This window comes from Siniperca chuatsi, linkage group LG17 (assembly GCF_020085105.1).
Source record: "Siniperca chuatsi isolate FFG_IHB_CAS linkage group LG17, ASM2008510v1, whole genome shotgun sequence".
Lineage (NCBI taxonomy): Eukaryota > Metazoa > Chordata > Actinopteri > Centrarchiformes > Sinipercidae > Siniperca > Siniperca chuatsi.
The window spans coordinates 4,961,691-4,978,721 of record NC_058058.1 but is presented as its reverse complement, the minus strand read 5'-3'; the positions used below and the strand labels follow the sequence as shown (position 1 = coordinate 4,978,721).

General features: G+C 39.2%; 1 protein-coding gene across 8 annotated transcripts; it reads right to left on the bottom strand.

Annotated features, from left to right (window-relative positions):
• Window positions 1–716: 716 nt before the first annotated feature.
• Window positions 717–12,353, bottom strand: LOC122864399 (major histocompatibility complex class I-related gene protein-like). 8 transcript variants are annotated; one of them, XM_044171760.1, is made up of 9 exons: window positions 11,978–12,353; window positions 11,501–11,770; window positions 8,156–8,437; window positions 6,598–6,927; window positions 5,041–5,157; window positions 4,697–4,714; window positions 4,233–4,250; window positions 3,430–3,504; window positions 2,313–3,264 (listed from the first exon to the last, which is right to left on the bottom strand). In XM_044171760.1, exons 1-9 carry the CDS (start codon window positions 12,024–12,026, stop codon window positions 3,239–3,241), a joined length of 1,185 nt encoding a protein of 394 aa, XP_044027695.1. In that variant the 5' UTR covers window positions 12,027–12,353; the 3' UTR covers window positions 2,313–3,238. The 8 variants fall into 8 exon arrangements, with proteins under 8 accessions (XP_044027701.1, XP_044027702.1, XP_044027695.1 ...); XM_044171763.1 differs by having other exon boundaries at window positions 5,041–5,154; window positions 6,625–6,927; XM_044171762.1 differs by having other exon boundaries at window positions 6,625–6,927; window positions 11,978–12,350.
• Between the last annotated feature and the right edge of the window lie 4,678 nt (window positions 12,354–17,031).

The following is a 17,031-nucleotide window of genomic DNA, read 5'->3' as shown; positions in this document are numbered from 1 at the left end:
ATGCTGACCACATCAAGTACTTAGGGGTTTCTTTACCCAAAGAACTATCGCAATTGTTTGAGAGAAATTACAACCCCATTAACCAAGAAATATATAACAACCTTGATAGTTGGAGCCTGCTCCCCTCTTGACTTTGGGAACAGAATACAGGCGATCAAGATGAACATTCTTCCTAAATTATTGTACCTTTTTTATTACTGCCTGTGCCTGTGCCTGACAAACAGTTCAGGGAGTGGAATAAGCAAATCTCAAGGTTTATTTGGCTCAATAAAAGACCTAGAGTTAGGTTCTCCACCTTGCAGTTGCCGAGGGAAAAGGGGGGACAGGCTCTGCCTTCTTTGCGGGACTATTACATATCAGCTCAGTTGAGGCCACTGGTTTGTTGGTGTAACCCATCTTATGATGCAAAATGGAAAACAATTGAAATGTCCTTATCCAATGTGCCAATTCAGTGCAAGGTCTGCCACATTGCCTTTGAGAGCAAACATTTTCTGACAACCAGCCAGTGGGTTTATCTGTCACTTAAAATCTGGAAGTTGGAGGTGAGACAACTACAACTTCAGGAGGAGGTTAAACTACTCAGATGGCTTGCATACGAACTCTGATTTTCCACCTGCCTTCCAGGATGCTAGATTTAGACAGTGGGCGTAAATGCGGTGTTACAGTTGTGTGCTCTGTATATGAAAACTCTAATTTAATGCCATTTGAAGTTTTGTGTAAGAAGTATGATCTGGAAAAACAAGATTTCTTCAGATACTTGCAGCTTCGCGACTATATTACTAAAAAAATTCGATGTAATGTTAATGACTCTTCAGCACTCGTTAATATTTTCAGTAATGCCTATAATTCATCAAGTCTTAAAAGTTTAATAAGCAAGCTATACCGCAGTTTGATCACACTTAAGACAGCAACTTACATAAAGCAAAAATGGGAGAGTGAATTGAATGTTGTGATTTCAGAAGACATGTGGACTGAGGCCTGCGCAGTGCCGTTCTCAACGACCAATTCCAACACATGGAGAGACTTCTGTTGGAAAAACTCAGTCCGCTTCTTCATTACACCGAAACAAAAGTCCAAGTTCAGCTCGGCCCCCGCTCACTGTTGGAGAGAATGTGGGGAGGTATCAGCAGACCATGGACACATTTTCTGGTACTGCCCAATCATTCAGCCTTTCTGGACAGAGGTGACGAAAATAATTTCAAAAACATGTCTACCTCTTAAAAATCTTGTTGGCTTCGGCCAAGAAGTCCATAACAAAACATTGGTTACAGAAACAGCCCCCCACCACAAACCTCTTCATCTCTGTGGTAGAAAGTATTAAAACCATGGAGTGTATGACTTATACCCTGCGACTTCAGGAAGAACTAGGAAGAAGACGTTGGAAAAAATGGCGGAATTTTTCAGATTGTGAAAGTACTTGATTCAGACGAAACAAATGTGAAATGTACACTCGCTTTATACTTTATATTTTTGTCACGGTAGCCACCCCTAACCTCATGTGTTTCTTTGTGTTATAAAACTGTTATAAATGTTGTACATAAAAAGTAAAAAAAAAAAAAGATAAAACCAAACTTTTATATGGATGTCAGTTTTTGAGCCACAGCAAAAGCCAAAATGTGGCCTGCAACAGACTAGGTAAGCCCATAGGCCGTATAAAAAAATGTAAAAAAATAAATAAATGAACAAATTAATTAATTAAATGGAAAATTAAATGGTAAAGTAAATAAATAGGGGAATGAATACAAATGTAAATAATACACAAGCAAATTACAACAGAAATATCAATTTTTGTCACATTTTTAAAAATTATTTAATGCCTACATTCATTTTAATATTATTTTTGGTTCATTTAATGGCATATTAATTTATTTATTGAGTCATTTTTTTATTTTTATTTTGGCAGTTCCAGTCCTCCATGGTGGTCATCATTATGTCCTTTGATTATCATTTTACAAACCAGACAGCTGGGGAACAAAATCATCAGCATCATTTTCATGTCAAGTAAAAACATAAATTCCTACTTAAGTTGTCTGTAGAGTTCCACACGTTTTCTCAACTAATTTTGTCCTTCCTGTTCCTTTTAATTTGATATCTTAACATCTGCACAATTGGAGCCACTTCATTAAGTCTCTCTGTGAAGAGTTAAAAATCAGGATATATTCATATTACTGTGCAGTCGCAGATGAGTGGGCATACATCAGGATTTAAGGGCAACACATATTATATTGGATACTTTACTGACCTGTAAACCTTTAGGTACAACATAATGTGGCATTCAATCATGTCACAAAAACTTAACACAGAAAAAGGGCCATGTTCCTTAATTCATGTATTTATTCAAAATAATTTTATGCAGTGATTGAAAAAATCTATATATACATATCTATATTTACTTATTACAGACATTATTTTTGTCATTTACACAGTCATTATGAACATTTATGTATCGTCATGGCTATACATACTTATAGGGATGGCGTGTAGTTTTAATGTGGCAAAGATCCACTGTGGATTGAAACATGTCATTTAACGTTCAGTAAAGATGTGAATATAGTTCATGGAGTTGAGGCTCTACATCAACCTTGTTTGAGCTGCCTGGCCAATATGTGGATCAGATATTTCCCAGCCTGTGTGTCTGGAGTGAAACTCATTTTGCCAGTAGACTCTAAGTCTAATTATCTACTGTTCCAACTTGGATTGTTGTAAAATGTTGTCAGTGTCTGAGACTGAGAGACAGCCCGACAGCAGCACAGTTACTCTCCTGTTGTTGGAGATTTCACCTGGTTTTGGTCTCCACCAACTCCTGAGGAAAACATCTGTCGCTTTAGCTGCTAAATGCTCCACTGTGTTCACCAGCTAGCTGCTAACGTTGTCTGTCAGCTGCTCAGAGCTGCTTCTGCTGAAACAGCTGGCTGTTGTGTCTGGAAATGTGGGTTGGTGAGTGCATTGAGAGTGAACCACGATGAGCTGAAAGTTGTTAAAACTTTCTGTAGAACTGAGGGAAATTATCTGTGGGTTCGTCATTTGATCAATTTTTCATACAAAAATATTAATTAATGCTGCTTCAAAGCCTCATTGCACCATATAAATGTAAAAGATATTCACTTCATTTTGGTGGTGTGTGACCCTTTTGTTTATGTTTGGATTACAGATTGTGTCTAAAACATGTTCACTTCTCGTGCAAAGCAGAAGGATTCTCTTAGAAGTTCAATGTTGCCGACTCCTCGTGGACTGGAGTTCATCCTCCATCTTCAAACTGTCCCTCTGTTCGGACAAATAAATAAGCAATCAAAAATAAACAGTGCAAAAAGTAATGATGTATCAATAATGTATAAAAAATGGAAAGGTGTGAAACCGCCATGATGAAAAAGGAAACGCTCGTAATTTCTACAAATTGTGCAAAAACAGACAGACAAAGCCATTAGTTACCTTTGATCAGTGGTCTGGCGCTGGTTAGACTTTCTCTAGAAGAAGCAGAAGAACTACCTGAAGAAATCTCTGATCCTGAAGAGAGAAAAATACAAACTGAAGAAATCTCTGATCCTGAAGAGAGAAAATGAAGTCGTCAAACAAAATAAATGAAGACAAGGCAGCACTAGCTCAACTAACCAAAACTAATTCAGAACCACAATCAAGTAAAGGACAAAAATGGATATGATAGATTTATGTACAGACAGACAGAAAGACAGACAGACATGACTTCCTCTACATAAATTAAACTAGACTTTAATGTTACTACTCATGTAATTGAAGACAGTACTTCTTCCCCACTAAATATCAGGTAGAAAGATAACAACATTGTCATAATCTCCAGTGTTTTGGTCAGTGTCATGAGGACTAATACAGCTGGTGTGGTTCCAAAATGTTGCTTGGTATATAGACTGGAGTGCTCTGACTTTACACAGCAGTCTCCACATCCATTCAATTCTTTGTGATAATGCCTTTTTCTACCCAGACTGTAAACCCTTTGCAGACAAGGACTGAACCCCGAGTCTGTGTGGTGGAGTGAAAGAGTTCTGCAAAAGCCCCTTAGAACAGAGTTGGGCTGTGAGGCATTTTCTTTGTATGAAAACAGTTTAACTTAGAATGTGTGGTTGGCATGGTTGCTTTAAATTTTGATCAATTAGAAATTATAGCTCATTCAACTTTTGCACTCAGTGTAACCCACTCTGGACATGAGCATCTACTCAAAGTATAACATTTGAAATATAATAAAACCAAGTTCTGCTTACCATCTGGAGGAGATTTAGCTGAAATAAATAGAAAAGAAATATGATTTCAGTTGCCACAGTTGCAAACGCCAGAGTATCTTCTCTCCGCTAAATCTGACGCCCTCTCCTTCTCACTTACAAAATACCTTCTACCGTTCTGTTTAGGTCTTAATTTATTTTCATATTACTTCTCCCTAAAGTCATTAAGCTAGGGTCATATTATCATGACACAGTGGCTCTGAGTCTTACACTGCTTACTGGCAGCTGCTTCAGACTGTGGTGTGCACTGAACCGACATTTGATTCAATTTTGCAAACTGGATAAGAGTATCGACTCTTTCATCTCTGAACCTTGCATCCCACACTGCTGGTTGCTTCACATTTTGGTGAATTAGGAATTCAACCAACTTTAACACTCAGTAAAGCCACTTTAGAAACTCAAATCACAATCTAAAATGTAAAAACACAAAAACAAGTTGTACTTATAGGGTTGAGCATATTTGGCTGAAAAAAACAGAAAGACAAATAGTTTCAGTTGTCAGGTATAAACGACACTGATCCCCTCCTCCTACTCAATCAAACTGCTTAAAATCCCTTCTACCTTTTCGTTTGGATTTTATTTTAGTTATCAGTTCTCTCTTATATTACGATGGTACGGTCATATTATCACGACACTGTCTGAGCTTTACACTGCTTACTGGTGGCTGCTTCAGACTGTCGTGTGCAAGGACCTGACGCTTGTTTCACTTTGCAATCTGGATAAGCATTAACTCAACGACTAAAATCAAAGAACTAGAAAAGTCACATTTGGAAATCCTTGGTTCTCTCACCATTCTTCTTTTTATAAATGATGAATCCAATCACAGCGATGAGGACGAGAAAAAAAACAACCACTACAACAATGATGACAGCAATGATGATGAGGATCATGTCACTGGGCTTCCCTGCTGAGCATAAAAAAACAAAACAAACAAAATAATCCCAACCTGTACAGTACAGAGTAAATGATTGGCTATTACTTTAAAAGACTGTCTCTGTGCTAAACACTTGTATTCTTAACTGCAGAAATAATCATTTGAAATTAATTATACCCCAATTAAAAACTTAAATAAAGAAACTAACAAAATCAATATTTTTCTAAAGTAACAAAACTAAAGTCCTCTTGAGTTTAAGTACAAACCATGAAATAAATGTTTTCTATGTTGCATTACTGACCTTGTATCTTTCAGAGGTCAAAGAGTCAAAAAGCAGCACAAAGAAACAAGTCTTTGGGCCTCGTGCAAGAACATTTTTGTATTCTTATCCTAAATCTCTCTTTTTCTGTGAGGTTTGCTCGTACAAGTGTTCCAAGTTGGATTCACCCAACTCTCTTAACTGGACAAACTTGTCGTTTGTTTCAGCCTGATGAACGCCACCTGTTCATGAGGAGGTGCGCGTTCATGAGATTTCATCACTAGCATAATCTACGCCTCTAAAATCGCTACAAGAGGCTGCCTGTTCCCTCCACTCGTGGGAAAGTTTCATTTACAAAATGTTACCAAAGAGTAAAAAGAAGAATTTCACGCTGCTGCTGTTGGAAATCAGCAAACAGGTCCAGCAGTGTCAGCGTAGTGGTATTAGAGGACCCGAAGCAGTTAGAAAATATTAACAGTACAGCTGTTAACGACGTGTGATCAGAGCAGCACTGTACTGTGACAGAAATAAAGAGGGAATGATTGGGATGCTACATAACGCCTTTCTAAAGCAAAGTGGTCCATATGAGTCCATGTGACAGTCACAGAGATATTTTAGACAGCAGAATATTATTTCCCACAATAGGTGATGTTACACTGTGGGATGCTACAGAGGATGATACTGGACATAAAAACCCTGAGGAAGCTGTTGGACTGAGATCATTTTACTAACAACAACTGAACTGTGTAAGTATCATGTAATCTAAAAAAAAACCCTCCGTAAATCTAAAAAATAAAATAAAAAACTCAGTAAATTTTCAAGCCATGATGATGATGATGATATGGGAGATAGAATATAAATTTTGCATTAAGTTTGTTTTAGTGAATTTCGGTATCACACTGAAAATCCAAATTCTTTCAGATTAAAGCATTAGGATTTCAGGTCAAGTTAGTGTTTTTTCTCCTGTGCAGAGAGGCAGACTGTGTGTATATGACTTGTACGACAGGGCTGGACCACTCGTGACTTTCATTTGTACCTAAGAGAAAATTCTAAATGTCAGAAAAGTGGTTCTTGCATGAGGCCCACTGTGTGGTGAAAAACAGCAAAATTACTTTAAACAAGAAAATTCATCAGCTTAAACCACAAAAGCACAAGTTGGACTCAGCACAAAAAAATCAGTCAACCGCAGATCAAATTACATTTGTGTTTCCCACCTTCATCATTTCTGATACCAGTCTTACCTTCGTTGGTCCTGATCACTGCTTTGTCCAGTCTGGTGACGATGTCGTCCTTCACACCAGAGAGATGAAACACACAGTCGTACCTCCTCCAGTCTTCAGGTGTGACTGATGAAAGTTTCAGGTTAACACTCATCTGGAAGGATCCATCGTGGTTGGGGAGGATCTCTCCGTGCTCCACCTCCTCATGAAGCTGCTTTCCATCTTTCCTCCAGAACATCTCGACTCTGTCAGGGTAGAAACCTGTAGCGTGGCAGCTGACTGGAGAGGAGGGAGTCTTCTGGAGGAGAGACACTGAGGGAAGCTCTGGAGAGAGAGAGAGAGAGAGAGAGAGAGAGAGAGAGAGAGAGAGAGAGAGAGAGAGAGAGAGAGAGACAGGGGGTATAGAAAGACGAGAAAGGGTGAACATGAAAGGAAAGAAAGGTAAAAGAAAGATGAAGAAATTCAGTAGGGAGAAATCAAGATAAGAAACAGAGAAGCAGTTAAAGACATACTGTATGTGTGTTAGTTGAAAAATATCACAGCTGTATGCACAGCGAGTGTCAGTATCAGTAGCAGTGGTAGATAATTGAGGCTGGCCAACCTTAAAGGGAGCTCAGTCAATGACAGAAGGTGTGAAAATCCAAGCAACATAAATAAGTAAGTACACACAACAAGACTAAAGTCTACAGCCATGCTAGCAGCTCTGTGAGGCTGTACTGAGGTACAGCAGTGCTTTGTGCTAAATGCTAATGTTAGTATGCTAACAATGATGATACCAGCATGCTGATGTTTGGCAGGTATAATACCATCTGAGTTCTGCATGTTAGCATGCTAATATTTCCTAATTAGCAATAAACATAAAGTATAACTGAGGCGGATGTGAATGTCATTAGTTTTGCAGATATAAAAACTGATAACCGATATCATAAATTGGATTTATTGAAATGGATACATCTTATTAACATTTTATTCAAAGACCTGATGATGGCGTTAGATGGCTAATAATGCTAAAACTAATATAGACTTTGATGTAAATCATAGCAAAAGGTTTTTTTCCTCTGAGGGCCAATACAGGCCCATACACCCATCTTATGAGCTATAAGAACATATGACAGTACTAAATAACAACCCATTTGCTACACAACCACCACACTGTCTGTATATAGACAGAGAAGGGAACTACACCACCACTAAAGAAACTCACTACAGTCAGAGAAGAAGGATCCACCTGTTTTTATGGTTTACAGCAAAGCAGTCGATCACAGTGTCAAAGTTCAGCGGAACAATTTCTATTTTGAAACTCTGTGAACTGACTCATGCTAACTGTGCACTGGCTATCACAGTCTCAGCTTTGACTGAAAGTAATGTCAGGGCACCCAAAAATGTCCGTCTCTACTGATTGGTTAGGGCTAAATCAAATCTTACCGCCACAGAAAACGGTTAAAAAGAAGGTAATGTCAGACTGACTGGAGTGATAATACAATGGCAGTTCAGTCTGAGCGATATGAACATTGTTGTGTCCATGAAACTACATCAGGTCATGTGATTCTACCTGTTCTCAGCAGAGAGCTCTTCCCAAAGGCCACATACTTCTTCAGCCACTCAGGGAAAATCTCAGTGAGGTCATTCTCAATATATTTTATTCTAGCTTTCTCAGCATCCCATCTCAGTTTGGTGTTGAAAGCCTGTGGTTTCGGAGCGATCCATGTCAATGTCTTCAGGTCGAATGATATGAAGTCTTCTCCATCATAACCATACTGATTAAAACCGTACGTAACCTCTCCAGTCTCATCATCCCACTCACAGCCGTTCATCCTCTGTAAAACATGGACACCTGAGAGACAGAGACAGAAACAGAGACTGCAATTAACATGATGTACAGATGATATCTCCAGTGGAAAGATGATCTAAACAATATTGTGCATTTCATGATGCACTGCTATTCTTCCAGTCTTGTGGTGTGCTCATGATTCAAGAGCAGATAATCAGTGCACTTTTTCTTTATGTCTTTTGTCATATGTCATTCTTTATAACATCAGCAACGATAACCTCATCAGATCAAGGCAGCTGCAGTTTCTAGAGCCAGGTACCGAAGTTTCTCTTTGACTGTAAAACTTGGCTGTCTGCCTGGCTATCTAATATTTGACGACAAACATTATGTGTTATAGAAATTCTTCATTTTCTGTTTAATTTTAAAGATTTTGATTTTATTAGTCAGATCTTATACTATGAAACTAATTTTTAAGTATTAAGCAGCAACACAAAACTTTAGATGACAAGTCGGGTGTGAGGATTCTTGAAATAACACCTGTACAGACAATTATCCAATGCAGTTTTTAGAGCCAGGTATCTGACAGATCAATGCAGGAAATGAAGGATGTCTTGTATTCCAGCTTTTACTCTTCCTGTGTATGTGTGTAATTGTGAGGATATTTTATCTATTAATTGAGGTTTTGAATTACTTTATCTCAGGATGGGAATGAGCTTGTGTTGAACAGGCCCAGCAAACAAGTGTAACCAGCAGCAGGCAGGGCTGGACTGGGATTGAAAAATGGCCCTGGACCTTTTGACTCAGACCGGCCCACCGTACCCCCCCGCCCCCTCCCGCAAAACACGACCACCCAAACAACCCAAGCCACACAACAACAAGATTATCGAACAAAATTTATAACAATAACTTTTAGTAAAATGATAATATAATAGTATGTTATTACATTATTAATAAATGAACTATAATAATGTTAGTATATTCATATAAATTCATATAATAGTATACTATATGCCACTAGTGTAATATTAATTCCAATTGGACAATACAGCTGTTTAAAAGTTCTACTGATAATATTTTTACGTAGACGAATATTAAAAAAAAATAAACATCCACAGAGCTTTTAGACAGGTGCAGAATAAAGGTATCACTTTGATTGTGAATTAATCATTTAAAAAAATTTGATGATGAATTTTTTGTTTATCTCTGTGTGAGATGTCTGACGTTTGGTTCCTGCTTCTAACAAGGCTTGTGAGCCAATAGTATAACGCCGTCGGTATCACGTGGTATAGTTGCCAGTTGGTGTGTATTGTCCGTTCTGGACCCTGACATTAGCACATATTAGCTATCTTAGCTTAATAGTCCAAACAACAATAACCCATAAAATTACAGTTCTGCATATTTAAACAAAATAAACAACAACTACCGACAGTCATAGTCCTTACAACCTTAACTAATGTATTTTCACCGGTTAGATTGTCAAAATTAAAAAAAATAACAGCTTCAATCGCTGAGGAGCTACATTAGCACAAGTGACGGTTGCGTCCAGTTACCTAACTTTATAGTTCCCTCAAGCAATGTAAAGTTATAATGAAGATGCGTATCAGAGGGGATTTAGAAGTGGGCCAGGGTCCGTCCGGGCCAGTGGCGGACTGGTCCGCTTATGAAAAGACGGTCGCTCTTCTTTAAGAACAGAGTGGACGTGGGATCCCAATATATTACCAATGTGTCATGTTGAAGGTAAATTAAAGTTCAGAACTACTGTAAATCTGCTGACCACTCGACCATGAGATATGCAGGTTGTGCAACGAACTGGGAACCACTTGAATGGAAGCGGGGAGGGGGAGTGCACCATCTGGTGGCTGGATGTTATCAATAGCACCTTTAATTTTTGTAGGTTTTAATCCTTCATTAAATCCTTGTGCAAGAAAAATGGTTTGTCTTTCATTTGGTAATGCGAAGTCCTAACTTGTCATTAATACAATTCATGCACAGGGCCCAGGTAAAGTTAGAATCAACTGGACCAAAAGTAATTGGCTGGGAGAGAGGCTGACAGATGTAATACCTAACCGCAGTATTTTATTTTGTGTATACTTCACATCATGCCTGATAACCTTGGTGAATATGGTGAAGTTTCTTCTTTCCTAGCAAAAGTTAGAGTGGGATACAAATTATTTTAGATTGCATTTTTGGCCCTCCACAAAACGCAACCCCACCAGAAACCATGACAAAAATACTATGAAGGGCACATATTCTGAACGCTCACTCTGAAACTGGTTTCTGGCTTCCTTGTAGCTGTGAATTATTAAAGCTTTCTATTCACCAAGGTTATTAAGCATGATGTGAAGTATACACAAAATAAAATACTTGATAGTAGGCCATCATCTGTGCATTATGATTGCATATTTTGGCAGATGTCCAGCCTGGTAGTAGAAGTAGCCTACCTTAATCGCTTTGTGTTATGAAAAGTGATATTTAATGACAATGCATTATCATTATGATGATTATTATGATTATTATTATTTAGCCTTTATGGGGGGGATTCAGAAACAATTACAACAATATCCAAAGGCAGGCTATCATTTGCAATATAAACGTGGATTACAAGGACAAAATATTGTTTACAATACTCCATTCAGTTCAGTGTACATTTCGAGTCAGGTAGATGCAGGCTAAGTGAGGCGAGCAACGTGTTTACAGGTTACAGTCATCTTGATTTTATCTTCCGCAGCTGTTTGAATGAACAACTTCCTCACAAAAGGTTGCAGCGTGTCTGGATCTAGCTTCCAAAGAGTCACATACAATGACCAAGTAATTGACTCCGTGGTAAAATTTTTCATTTACTCAGGCGAAATCGAAGCGTAGTAATGAAAGTCAACCTTCACCCAATGCATGCGCGCTCCCGCGGCCACGGGCACACTTCCTATCGGAGGTTATTACCCTGGCCCTGCAGGTGTCCCCTGGGCCAGTCAGCCATACTGGTGCATCGGGCCCCTGTTGGCAAGCCGATGCGATGGCGGCGTCCTGATTATTATACAACCCTGTAGACGGTCACTTTACTTTACAACTAAGATGCAGAACAGCTGAGCAGTAAAAAGTGAAATATAACATAATACATAACTACTGTACCTCCACTTTGGTTGAAGCGCTGCTTCAAATTATCCATCCTCTTTTTTAAGGAGTTTGGCTGATTCTCGACACACTCTCCAATGTAAAGCTTCAAGTGCTGAGGATCGTCTTCGAATAATTTTTTCACCCAGTCCTGTTTTGGTTCTACTATGTTTTTGTTGCTGTCGCAGTAACCCACAAGAAGGTCATCAACCAGTGCAGCTGCCACAAACTCTGGGAAGTTTGGGACTCCAGAAGATGCAGTGTAGAAAAACTTCAGGGTGTGTTTCACTGCAGGACAACAAGGTTTATACATTCACTACAAATATACACACATCATCATCATCATCATCATCATCACACTCATCACAAATATATGATTCATTTGAAACACAGTCTGATAAAGTTGTGAAACTAGTGAAACTAAATTAGTGTCCTGGAGCTACGCAGGAGCAAAATGCAAAGAGCGTAAAGTAAATATGTAAAATGTGATCTTACCTGGTGATGAAACGTGACAGAAGAGAAGCAACAAAAATAACTTTTTCATCTTGTTCTGATAAAGACGTGTGAGTTAAAGACGTTAGTTGCGTATCGCAACTCCAGATTCTGAGTATAGACTTCGCCCTCTAAGGCTGTCGCTAGTGTGATAAGGACGAAGCAGGATATGGTGCCGCCATAAAATAATATACAATATTCTCCATGAGGGGGGCTGGGAATAAATAAGTGTTGTGACAAAGCAGAGACGCAGTAACAGTCCAGCGAGGGGCGGAGTGGGGACAAAGGGCAGCTCTCCGTGCGCCGACAGGCAGGAGGGAGAGCGCATAACCGAATCCCCTGAGAACAATCACTCCGACAAAACTCTCAGTACAGAGTGAGTCATAGAGAAGGAGACATCCCGCAGATAGAAGCGGATCAAAGAACAAGGAGAAGACCATGAAGCTGCAGTGCAAATGTCTTCCACTGTCATTCCTCCGCGCAAAGCCGTGGAGGATGAACTCCCTCTGATCAGGCTGTCCTCATTCAGTTTTCCTACTTACGAAAAGTAATGTACTATAATTCGTATATAACCCACGTAATAGCGTGCCGGGAGGCAGTGATCACGTGACTTATGCGCTGCAGGTCATTGCTAGAATTAAGGCATATCGTTGCATTTAGTTGAAATTCATTATAACTTCTAAAATCGATGATCACAAACATTTTTCTTCATCTCTGTTTTATTGTAAGGTGAGAGGTGACGTCGCCACTTTGGTTAAGGTTAGGGTTAAGGTAAAGGTTAGGTTTATAGACAACTTAAATAGACGAAATATAAAGAAATAAAACACACAAAAGCAATAAAAAAAACAGCCAGTTCAGGTAAAAATCAGGATCTGCTTTCAGATAAAAATGTGTTTTGAGAAGAGACTTAAACGAAGACACTGACTCAGACAACTAATATCTTCAGGCAAGTTGTTCCAGAGCCTCGGGGCCCTGATAGCAAAAGCTCTGTCCCCCTTAGTTTTCATCCTGGACTCAGGAACAGACAGGAGACCCTCGCCCGAAGATCTCAAACTATGTGAAGGTTCATAAGGGATTACAAGGTCTAAAATATAATCTGGAGCCAGGCCATGAAGAGCCTTAAAAGTAATCAGCAAGATTTTAAAATCAATCCTAAATCAAACAGGGAGCCGATGTAAAGAGGCTGAAACAGGTGTGATGTGGTCGTACTTCTTGGTCCTGGTTAACAGCCGAGCAGCTCAGTTTTGTACAGTCTGCAGTCGTGTCAAAGTTTTTTGATTAAGACAAGTGAACAGGCTGTTACAATAATCGAGGCGTGAGGAGATAAAAGCATGCACAACAGTTTCTGCATCACTAAGATTTAGAATAGATTGGATTTTTGCATTGTTTCTGATGTGATAGAAACATGATTGGACAGTTAAGCTTAGTGATATGTTGCTCAAAACATAAATTGTTATCAAACAGGACACCAAGATTTGTTGCAACAGGCTTGATATGTTGTGACAGGTAGCCAGTGGATGGCAGTATTTGTTTAGTGATGTGTACTGTAAATGATTCGATATTTTTTTAAATGTTGGCTCAAGTTGATGACATACATCATCTGTGGGAACACCTGACATCTCTCTGTTCAGCCCACATCCTTTATCTTAGTGTCCAGCATAAGCAAAATGTCTCCAATCCAGGAGGCAGAGTCAGGGATTCTCAGTCAGGGGTGTCGCTATCGGTGTAAACTATTTATTATACTATTTAAGTTTACAGGTCGTAGGGCTGTCCTCGACTGAAGAGATAGTCTAATAATAAATAAGTCAATAGTCAATGAGTTTATTTTATTGACAAATCTGTAAAATTGTGTTTCCCATATGCAGTCATGTTGAAGTACCTCTTTAAATCTAGTGCTTACCAGAGACATGCTTATACATTTTCAGGAAATAATTAGGCAAATTGAGTACGAAAAACCAACAAACATTTAAAGCGACTCATCGACTAACAAAGTGTTGATCAATGAAGACCAAAGCGACCAATTAATCGACTATGAGAGGCCAGCCCTAGTCAGAAAAAAGTTTAAAGGTGTTACGATACACGGAGATTCTGGACTTAAAAGCACGACTTACACCGAGAGAGATGGAGTGATTAGTTTCAGTTTATTGTAAACGCTAAGAGACACCAGGTGTGTAGAGGGAAACGCCGGGAGACGGTGGACTAGGCGATGACGGCTGGCTGGCGAGGGACTGGTGAGAGCAGGCGGGCGGAGCGAGGACAGCAGGCTGAGGTGGAGCAGCAGAGAATCTGTGGTAAGCGGTTGCTGGAGGAGCCGGTGAAGGGTTGGAGATCGGTGTCGGTAGACGAGGTGAGCCTGGACACAGGAATTCAGAAAGTTAGTCAGGGGTTCAGAAAAACAAGCAAGAGACTCTTTCACAGATCCTGAGGCTGATGCGTAATACCACGTAGGTAAACAGGCGAGCTGGCAAAGACTGGTGAGAAGAGCCAGGTATGTATACTGCCAGGTGCTGATTGGTGGATGGAGAGCAGATGGGTAACAGCAGGTGAGTAGCAGGTGTGTCAGTTCCTGATTGGAGGCTCCTCGGAGGCCAACAGGGGTCAAACAGACAGAGACACTAGGAATGGTACAGCTGTACCTTGACAAAAGGGTGCACCTGTATTCCTAACGGAGCTGTAAATTGGCCCGCTGTACATTCCAATGGCTTTGAGTGAACTAGGCTAATACGATCAGTATCACACTCTTTAATTGCAATTAGTTAATAAGTGTTTAATGTCACCCTTGTTTTTGTTTAGTTTCCCCTCAGATATCTAACTTTACGCTTAGTCATCCAGAAGTTAATGCTATTCCCACGTAATGTCAAACTGTAATAGAAAGAGTAACTGAATAATAATGCATTTTTATTTTCCCCTTTCAGCTGGAAAGCCGGGCTCTACGATGAAACTGCATATCTTGCATGCGACACATATGTGTTGCATGCAAGATATGCAGGAAGTAATTTGTTACTTGTGATCTCTTTGTCCGATCTGCACCAAACTATTCATGTGTACTACAATAGCAAGGAGGTCTGTGAGGTTTTGAGTTATTTGGCTTCATGGTGGCGGTATTCTGACAAAATTTACATTCTCCTAAGCCGTTCATTTCACTTTCAATAAACTGTATGTTTGGCATCTATTGACCACTATTTAATAGAGTTGGTAGGCCAAACTGTTTGACCAGCTCAGGGGCGTGGTCAAAAGGCACCACAAGGCTTTGGGGCATTTCAGGGATCTACCCTGTTGTCTGCCACTGACAGCATAAATTGCTCTCATTTTAGTAGTTCATCCACTTTGATTATGTTCCTAATTTGTTTGCAGGTTCAAGTTGGCGGGTTTACACCCTTTTTTTTGTTTGGATATAAAAAAAAGACTGACCGTGTCCTGTGAAAACCTCAGTGGCCTGGAGGCAGTCACGGACCAAGAACATGCCACAGTCAAAGCCATACACAATCTGTATGAGAGCCTCTTAAAAGCTTAGTCCACAGAATATTTTATTTGTGCTTGTTTATTCTTATTTTATTTTCATTTTTTTGGTTCATTTTACAACTTAAGATCTCACAGCACCAACTTGGGGTGGATGCACTCTACAATAAGCTATGAACACTATTGGAATGACTTTCTAACACTAACTTTTAAGATTGGAAACCAAAGTAGAGGAACATCTACAACCCCTGGGGCCTCGTGTATAAAACTGCAGACAATTCTACACTAAATGTTTTCGTACAGAAGAAAGATGAAACCTTTGTACAGCTAAAAATACTCTGATGTATTGCTTGTGTATGCCTACAAGTGGTAAGCAATGTGGCCTAAATTTCATATCATGATAACTTAATAAGAAATAACTTAATATTTCTGTCTTGCTGATTGAATTTTCCAAAGTCATCCTTGGTGTATGGAAAAGACAAGCTTAGAGTCTCAGTTACTTGATGACTACAAATAAGATTAACTACTGATAAGCCTACAATACTGATAGCTACACCAACAGTGAAAATGTAAACCAAACTGGAAATATTGTCCTGCATTCTTTGCATTCAGCCATCCTATAGTCTATAATTTTGTTAATTATTTCATCGTGCATTAGCCACGACATTTGCACAAACTGGTTTCTGTAATTGCACCTGAAACCCCCTCAGGATAAACATGTCAAAGGTTGCTATTTTAAGTCCAGTGATGGGCGTGTGAAAGAGGAGGACTGATATATATCTGCAAAGAAAACAGAGGTGAAAAACAGCAGAGATCATAGAGGGGAACCTGCTCAACTGGAAAATGAAATATTTGAAACCATATGATGCATTTCTACAAACTACTAAAGTACAACAACAAAGATTTACTCAGAGTAACTTTTTACTCAAGTTTTAATCAAATCAAACCATGTTACTAATCGTTCTGTCTTCATGGGGTCAAGGGTCAACTCCTAGATTGTGAACAATTCATTCATTTCCCATCAGGGAGAATGGGACACATCCAAACTCTGACGCTCACATGTTGATTAGATCGCTCACCCAGTAACATTTGATTAGTTTCTCAACTTTTCTCTTTCTAAATGTGTCACCAATAGCTGCAGTTTTGACTTCATGAATGGAATGGGAGACCAATTGACATATTGATATGCTTTTAGCAATGATTTATTAGGAATAGGTGATGAAAGCATCCTTTTTCAACAGTGAAGTGACCAGGAAATCCATACATTCCTAAATATTGGGAATGAGAGGGGGCTTCTCAAGATTTAAAAACATAAATTTCTTTAAAACAGAAACAACAGTTTGTTTTATGTACAGAACAGCATTGTGTACATGTGGTGTATCAAAGGGGCAGTCCAGTAATGTCCATATATGTCCACTGTAACAGGAAGGATTTGTGCCTTTTTGTACATCAGCGTAGATTGGAATCAAGAAATAAGTGTTTGATTTTATGCATACTGATTTTATGAACCCATGCTTTTTCTACCCTGGGATGGAGAGGTAGCATGATGCTGCTAAACAGGTCTGATGAGATTCAGCAAAAATCTCTCTGGGTTTGTT

Coding starts and splice junctions, on each gene's coding strand:
- LOC122864399 (XM_044171760.1), bottom strand. CDS start 12,026: ATGAAAAAGTTATTTTTGTTGCTTCTCTTCTGTCACGTTTCATCACCA. Junction 8,438..11,500: donor GCGCTTCAACCAAAGTGGAG/GTACAGTAGTTA, acceptor TCTGTCTCTCAG/GTGTCCATGTTTTACAGAGG. Junction 6,928..8,155: donor GAGCTCTCTGCTGAGAACAG/GTAGAATCACAT, acceptor CTCTCTCTCCAG/AGCTTCCCTCAGTGTCTCTC.